This window comes from Olea europaea, chromosome 1 (assembly GCF_002742605.1).
Source record: "Olea europaea var. sylvestris chromosome 1, O_europaea_v1, whole genome shotgun sequence".
NCBI lineage: Eukaryota > Viridiplantae > Streptophyta > Magnoliopsida > Lamiales > Oleaceae > Olea > Olea europaea.
The window spans coordinates 13630738-13638355 of record NC_036237.1 but is presented as its reverse complement, the minus strand read 5'-3'; the positions used below and the strand labels follow the sequence as shown (position 1 = coordinate 13638355).

The following is a 7618-nucleotide window of genomic DNA, read 5'->3' as shown; positions in this document are numbered from 1 at the left end:
ATTAAACGTATGAAGCAAATTATTTAAAGAAAATAATGTACAATAATGTCAGGAGGTCCATGGGTATTCGGTGGTGTTTTATTATGGGTAAATTCCTACATAAGTCCTCAACTTTATATAAGTGTGACAACAGTATTTTAAATTCATATTCCAAACCTTTTAAACAATGTAAACACTATTTATTTAGATGCGAAATGATCACAGGATGCACATATAATTTTTTTAATTAAAAAAGTAAAGTGTCAAAAAAGAACAATACGCATGTCATGTAGACTCGGGTGAGATACAACTCGAACAATTTTTAAAAATTCGGGGTATGTATGCACCAACAAAAAGTTTGGGACACACTTGCAACACTTGTGAGAAGTTGGGGACTTCTAGAGGAATTTAATATTTTGTTATATGATGCTTATCTACTCCTAGCGTTATACTCATAATTAATATCATAATGATAGGGAGCAGTTAATCTAACTTGTTCTAATTGGCGACTATATTTTTAATTCAATCTTGACTAAATTATTTTGTTGTAATAACAAAGATTGAAAAAGTCTTCTTCTAAGATCTCACCCAAGAATCTCATAAGATTTTTATTTTTTAATTCATATTTCACCTTTCATTAATCGGTTATTTGTAGAACTGCCTTTGTTTTTTTTTTTTTTCATTTGTGTGATAATAATTGACACATTTTAGATACGAGCGAATGTCTGAAGTGAAGGTTGTTGTCATTGTAAATCTGTCGAAAATTGACACATTGGTTTACTGTCATAATTGTGTCCTCATCATTTTTATCGCATTCTTATTTTCAAAAGCGTAGTTGGTCCATGACACTGGTTTGTATCCAAATGTTCTATTGGATTTGTAACGTATTTTAAATATACAAAGAGAAAGAGGAGAAGAATTGACAAAGTTTGAGTTGATCGGAAGACGAATTCTCAATAAGTTGGTAATAAAAATAAAATAAAAATATATATATGAATATAAAAAAGCGCTTTTAAAAATATTTTCTTGATAATCCATTGCCATTCAAACCTTGAGACTTAATCATAACATTTATGCAATAAGTCAATAAATACTTAACTATTTGAAAAGGCTAAGATGAATTTGTAGGTATAGTTGATTAATTATTTTTGGAATAATTTGTTAAATTAAGGGATTATTATTCTTATATTTTGGTGTGAAAACCATAATTAATTTCCAGTGGCTATAAAATAAACATATCTAACGATCTATTTTTTGTAAAATAATATGTTTGCGAGTCTGATTATAGGGTTGATTTGCATATTTATATAAAACATGAGAATCCACAGCAATAAAAAACGAAAAACACAAGCCACCGTGATTGAAGAAATGGTGGTCTCCGCCGGCGGCAGCCCATTATGGGCGGAGCACTTTTTCTGTTGCCTCTTCTGCTCAACTGATTTTTCAACCCCTTTTCGTAGTTGAATTCACATTGAAGAGTTTGATAGATTAGTTTTTAAGTGCAATGACTTGATTGTTTACATTGGATGAAATCCATCTTTTAAAACTGCAAATGGATAAATTCGATATAATGAAAATATAGATTAACTTATAACGGTTTGTGTTACTTTTTTTAATAATGTTAATATTTTAAGATGGAATTCTGAGTTTTAGTATGATATTAGAATCCATTAAATTTCAACGAACTTTTCAATTCGATTAACACTGAAAATGAGCACACGAATTTAAAGATTATCTAATTAAACGAGTCATCATGTTACTAGAGCACGTTAAGCGGCAAATTTCACATCGAATAAAAATGAAAACAAAAAATCAATTCATAACCACTTGAACTATTCCTCTTAATAAGGTTGACCTTGTAAAATGGAACATCTAATTCTTAATAAAAACTAACTTGCACGTATAATTTGTAGGGAATGTATCGAATTATAAGCCCATGAGTCGAACTTTAATTTAGCAATTGATCAAGAGCTTTAGGCATTAGTTTCTATTGGAAGTTACCCTCTTTGCAACGAGAACGTCACACTAAATAATACAATTACATTGATTACAACTCGCCTTTCAAACATGATCGTGAAGGAAGGTTTGCAACTGATTATAAATTCACGAATTGTGCTTTAATTTAAAATTTTAAAAAGCCAATCTTAATTAGTGATGAACATATTGCCCCAACTGTTAATCAATGGTGATCAATAATTTACCTATTTGATTACCCAAAAAAAAAAATCTGAATTTTGTGCGTGACTTGTGGCTTGTCGTCACATCTCTACATTTGGTGAAAACTTAAATTTCAAGTTTAATTTAAGTCAAAGTCAACAATTAAAACATACGTTTTAAGGAACCCACAACTTTTCAACCACACATTTTATCATTTTTTTATCAAAATCTACTAAAAATCTAATTTTAATTTGCATCGAATAGGGACATAGTATTTTTAACAATGTGTGATTTTTGCCGCACGATGGTAGCTCGTTCGAACACATCAATTTTAAAATTTGAATGCATATTTGAGTATTAAACCGATTGAATCACTCATTTGAGTTATTGAGCTCTAACACCATATGGAAACTTATGATTTCATTATAAAATGTTATCCTTATCAAGAGGAACGATCCAAACCATGTTGGTTAATACTCTTATACTTGACTCTTTGCTTGTTGAAGAAGTGGGAACAAGTGTACTTTTGACTAAGTTTGAGATAGGCAGTAAATTGAGGGTCTGTTTGTGCCCCCTTTAATTTCAAAGAATGATGAATGAAATAGTCGTTAATGTTAAAATGTGTGGTTAAAAAAAAAAAGTTTTTTATTTATATATAATATTATTTTAATAAAGAATGTGTGATTGAATGAGTACTATAAAAAAAAATAATGTGATATAATAGTTGACAAACAGGGCTGAAAAACATGAAATAAATGCAAGGCACGTATAGGGCATGTTTGGGCCCGATTTTTTCACCCAAAAAATTGATTTTTTGACCGTCATTTAAATTTTTTGCCGTCATATTTGATTTCTTCTCTTACAGATGGACCCCACTTTTCTCCTAACGATCAAAAAATCAATTCTCAAAATCACTCCCAAACAAGCTCATAATGTGTTATGCTAAGAAGGCCACATAAGAGAATGAGACAAGGAAAGATATCCTTTTCTAAGTCAGAAATGTTTCTACATTAAGCAAACTCTCTCTGTTAAATCCTCTCGAAAGAGTTCTTTCCTTTCTATATAGTTTTTGCTCTATCTTTCCTTTTTCATCTAAGAAATTAGATGTGCCAGAAACAGACTCACTAGTCTTCTTTCAAAGAATCCATCAAAGTTCTTGAAGCTGATATCCAACATGCTAACAAGCTGTAAGCGTTACCGCACTTTTTTTCTTTAAAATAATGTGTTTCTTGCTTGCCCTTTTTGCAATAAAATGTAATTCCAGTCAAAATATAAAAATATTTACGAAGTATCACTTATTTATATCATCTTGGAAGTGATTAAACCCCGTTTGACAATCATTATTCCAAAACTCTTTAATTTACACACTCATTTTCTACCACACATTTACACAATAAAATATTTTAAACGTAATCCAAAAATTTTCCTATTTTTTAACCACAAATTTTCCAAAAAAATTACTATTCAAAACATTGTTTTTACAAAACTTGTTATACTTTTTTTTCTTTATTTCCCACAGTTGATTCAATCCTTTGTGCTGCCTTTGGTTGGACAAAATTGACGTTGTTGGCTCGTGTTTTTCTTTGGGACAAGTACGAATAGAAGTTGAACAGGAAGGAAATGCCTTAAGACGAGATTACTAGATGTGAACCTGTACGAAATACCTTAAAACGAATTAAGGTAGGTGTAAGCGAGACTGAGTTGCATCAGACCATACAATTTTTTGTAAAATGAACTAGCATAGGTTTAGAAATCTGTAAGTTGCCTTCATTTAGTACATGTTTGCAACGCTTAACTATTAATTTAAACTAGTCAAATATATTTTTATCGTCACATAGAATTCATAATTTACTACACACGTATTCATTAGGACGTACAACTTATAAGCATTTCCAAACAAGCACTTAGTATTTCACTTTGTCTAAAGTTTCTTTCTAAAATAAAGAATGTTGGATGTGCTCAACTACACTGCCTCAAGATACAGCTGACACTTTGTGGTCATAGTTCTTGCCAAAGTTCTGTCAAATATTTCTACTTTTAACTCCTTTTTTTACAACTGTTTATGATACTAATTATATTAATTACATTATAGACGCTGAGAATCGGTCTAGAATCTTTGTTTAATAGTTGATTTTGATCATGATACAAATTTCCCAGGTTGGCGGCTCTGCCTTGTGATCTGAGTGGGGATTATGTTCAAATTAAACTGCGTTACAGCGTGATTGGGAGGTTTTTTCCCCAAGTTTGTTTGTTCACATGATGTTTTTCAATGTTAGAAGCTAAATCATTTACCTCTGTACAAACAGGTATATGTTGATGAAATACAAACAGCATCTGCGCAAGAAAGAAAAGCCACTCTTCCGGGATTTCTATGATTACTATTTATCTTCTCTACTCGAATCCTTTTCCATGATTTATCTTCCTTCGCCAGTCAAATGTCTGTAAGTACTCGGAGGCTTATATCGCAGAATAGAAAATTATTACAGCTGTTATATATCCTTCACTGAAACAACTTGAAGGCAATCTGATGGAATTGAGGGAGGATAATTTCAAGAGAGACGAAACAAATAGACGCTTGCAGAGATTCTGAAACAGAGGATGAATGTGGAATATGCATGGAAATAGAATCAAAGGTTGCATTATCTAAATGTGGCCAATCAATGTGCATTGGCTGTTTTCATGATTGCTAAGGTCTATTCTGTTTTCTTTGATTTTACCCTATAGGAATAAACATTAACTCGCTCATGCTTCGTCCACTATGATTATGCTTCATGGAATCTAATACATCAAAGCTTGCACAAAGTTCACTTTTCTAAATCCAATTAAGTCCTTGTTTGTGCCCCATTATTTGTGAGTGATGTATTGTGGAATAATGATTGATGTTGAAATGTGTGGTTAAAAAAGAAAAATTAAAGTTCTTTATTTACGTTTAATATTATTTTAATGAAGAATATGTGGTTGAAAATGAGTACTATAGAAAAAATAATGTGGTAGAATGTGGAAGACAAATAAAGCCTAAATTTTTCAAAATATCATCTTTTCATCTCAGGTGTGTCCATTCTCAATCCTACACATTTTGCCAATGTTGGTTCTTACCGTTAAGGATTATTCTATGTGTACACCTTATGGTGTACACAATATATTACACCCACCTCACATGAAGGGAGTCCACGAATATTTTATTGTCTGTAGGCCCCCCCTCCATGTGAGGGGGTGTAATGCTTTATGTACACATAGCACAATCCTACCAGTAATTGTGAGGTGGTCGATGCTATCACTCTTGCGAAAGAGAATATAGGATACTTCTCCTGTTATATTGAAAAGTTGCCACTCATGATGCCGAACAACAATCTATTGCTATACGTTTATATGATGTGATTTTCATAAGAAACCATTTAGGAAGATACCTCATGGTGATGTTGATTAGTAGATATATACAAGAATTCGCCTCGATTTTTCGGAACCCAAGCATCGAAATGGAAACGACAACTCAATAAAGTTATCGATTGTGTTATAGTTGCTTGTGGCAGAGATATATTTGATATATAGTACTCAAGAACAATTTACAAGACAACTAACAAAATAACTTATCTAGTACATCTCAAACAACGCTAAGTCCAGAAAACTTTTATTTTGGACGGTAAATTTACTTGCACACAAAATTAGTGTTTAACTATCTCATAAGCTTAAATTTTAGAGATGAGCGATTTTACCTTTTTAGATTTAACTAGTCTTCGATACACCACCAGGGCAAATTTATTTTTTTTTTTTATCAAAGAATTGATGCATGCATAATTTTCATAAATCTAGGGACTCGGAATTCTCTGGTACCACATTCTAAGGGTGGCTGCCATATTCCCCTTCTCCCTCGAATATTCACATTACAGACGGGTAAAGTGAATGCCAATGGCAGATCTTTAAAAAGAATTTAATGATTGTGCCATACAAAAATTGTGTATCCGAAGCAGAATCTATAGAAGAAAACTGCACACCCACAAAGAATTTTAAAAGAACCATCACAATATCATACCTCTATTTGACAAAGAAATCAATAATTAACCTCTAAATAACTTCCTGTATGCTATCTCAAACTTCATTTCTATAACCATGTAGTAAAAAGATATAGAGGGCAACTCTTATCCAATCAGCTGAAAAGTTTGCTTCGTAATCGTACACAAGCTTTTCCAAACGTATCAAGGCTGGATATTCGGAGAAACATTTTCATGCTGTCTTTTCTTCGGCAATGATTTTGCAGAATAGATTGGGGGGCGGCTACTCTTTCCTGCAACATCCTTAGAGCCGTCTGTCTTTGCCGAAAACCTCCATGCTGGACGAGAATCTTTATCCTGGACCTTTGATGCCGCCTTTTCTTTGAATTCTTCCTCACAAGTTTGTATTTTGGGGATCTACAATTCATTGCTATTATTAAGACAATGGAAGAAAATATAAAAACATGAGCGAGAACTTAAATAGTTTCTCGGTATATTGACAGATTACTTCAAGTCAGGGAGCCTAATCCCAATTTTATAGCAACAACAAACTAAGCCTTGTTCGGATAAAATTTGGTGGAAATAAAGCTCCTTTGCATAGGGTCTGTACAGGGGTTCTCACGGACCCCACATAATTTCAGGTTTCTCACATAATGTAGTGAAAAGAAAAGCTAGCAAGTATAATTCATATAAAAATATTTATTACCTTCTCCACAAGACAGTTTGGTGATTCTGTTTTACCAGAAACCTTTCCATTTGGTGCAACTTTAAATGCAATGGAATGGCGCAAATCTCTAAAATCAGTTTTCGGTTTCTCCTGCACAAACATGAAGTTGGTGACAATCACATAACGCACCAAAAAGGAAAGCTAACAAGTAAAATTAAAATAAAATACTTTATTACCTTCTTCACAAGATTATTTGGTGATTCCGTTTTAGCAGAAGTCTTTCCATTTGGTCCAACTTTAAATGCAATGGAATGGCGCATATCTCTAAAATCAATTTTCGGTTTCTCCTGCTCAAACAAGAAGTTGGAGACTATTTAATATGTTTTCTTATCAAGAGAAACTTCGGATAACCTTGTTAATAATCAGAAACAATAGTATCTCAATAATACAATTGATAACGAAACACTTGATTTTGCTTGTAGCAGCTGTTTTTCTGGCTCTTTTGCATTCTTCTTCTCTTCTAGCTTCTGAAAGAACTGTTGAAGAGGTTGATAGTTGAGATTGAGGCATCAGAATTGATATTAATTCATTATCCAGAGGTGTTTGACTTGCCTCTTTACGTTTTGCTGCTCGTTCTTCACTTTTGAAGATGAAAGAAGAAGGCACAGTAGAGGTTTGCGCTTTGCTTTCTCGTGTGCTGGAAGGTCTTGAATAACTGGAGCATGGTTTCAGATCAGACAAGGTTAATTCTCTTTTTACAATAGTGTTTATTATTTATGGGATCAGCACACTGTCACAGAATTTCTTCGGTAGGATTTGAGTTTTT

At 32.6% G+C, this 7618-nt stretch overlaps 1 protein-coding gene across 3 annotated transcripts in view; it reads right to left on the bottom strand.

Annotated features, from left to right (window-relative positions):
• Positions 1 to 6028: 6028 nt before the first annotated feature.
• LOC111394865 (protein WVD2-like 7) overlaps positions 6029 to 7618 on the bottom strand; it is a 3681-nt gene continuing 2091 nt past the window's right edge. The window contains exons 5-8 of one of the 3 annotated variants that reach the window (XM_023020909.1): positions 7405 to 7507; positions 7242 to 7328; positions 7029 to 7139; positions 6029 to 6542 (exon numbers count right to left, since the gene is read on the bottom strand). In XM_023020909.1, the coding sequence (XP_022876677.1) occupies positions 6330 to 6542; positions 7029 to 7139; positions 7242 to 7328; positions 7405 to 7507 (514 nt within the window). In that variant the 3' untranslated portion in view covers positions 6029 to 6329. Of the gene's footprint in view, positions 6543 to 6776; positions 6943 to 7028; positions 7140 to 7241; positions 7329 to 7404; positions 7508 to 7618 lie in introns of those variants that run through there. The other 2 variants (XM_023020917.1, XM_023020923.1) reach the window with 2 other exon arrangements.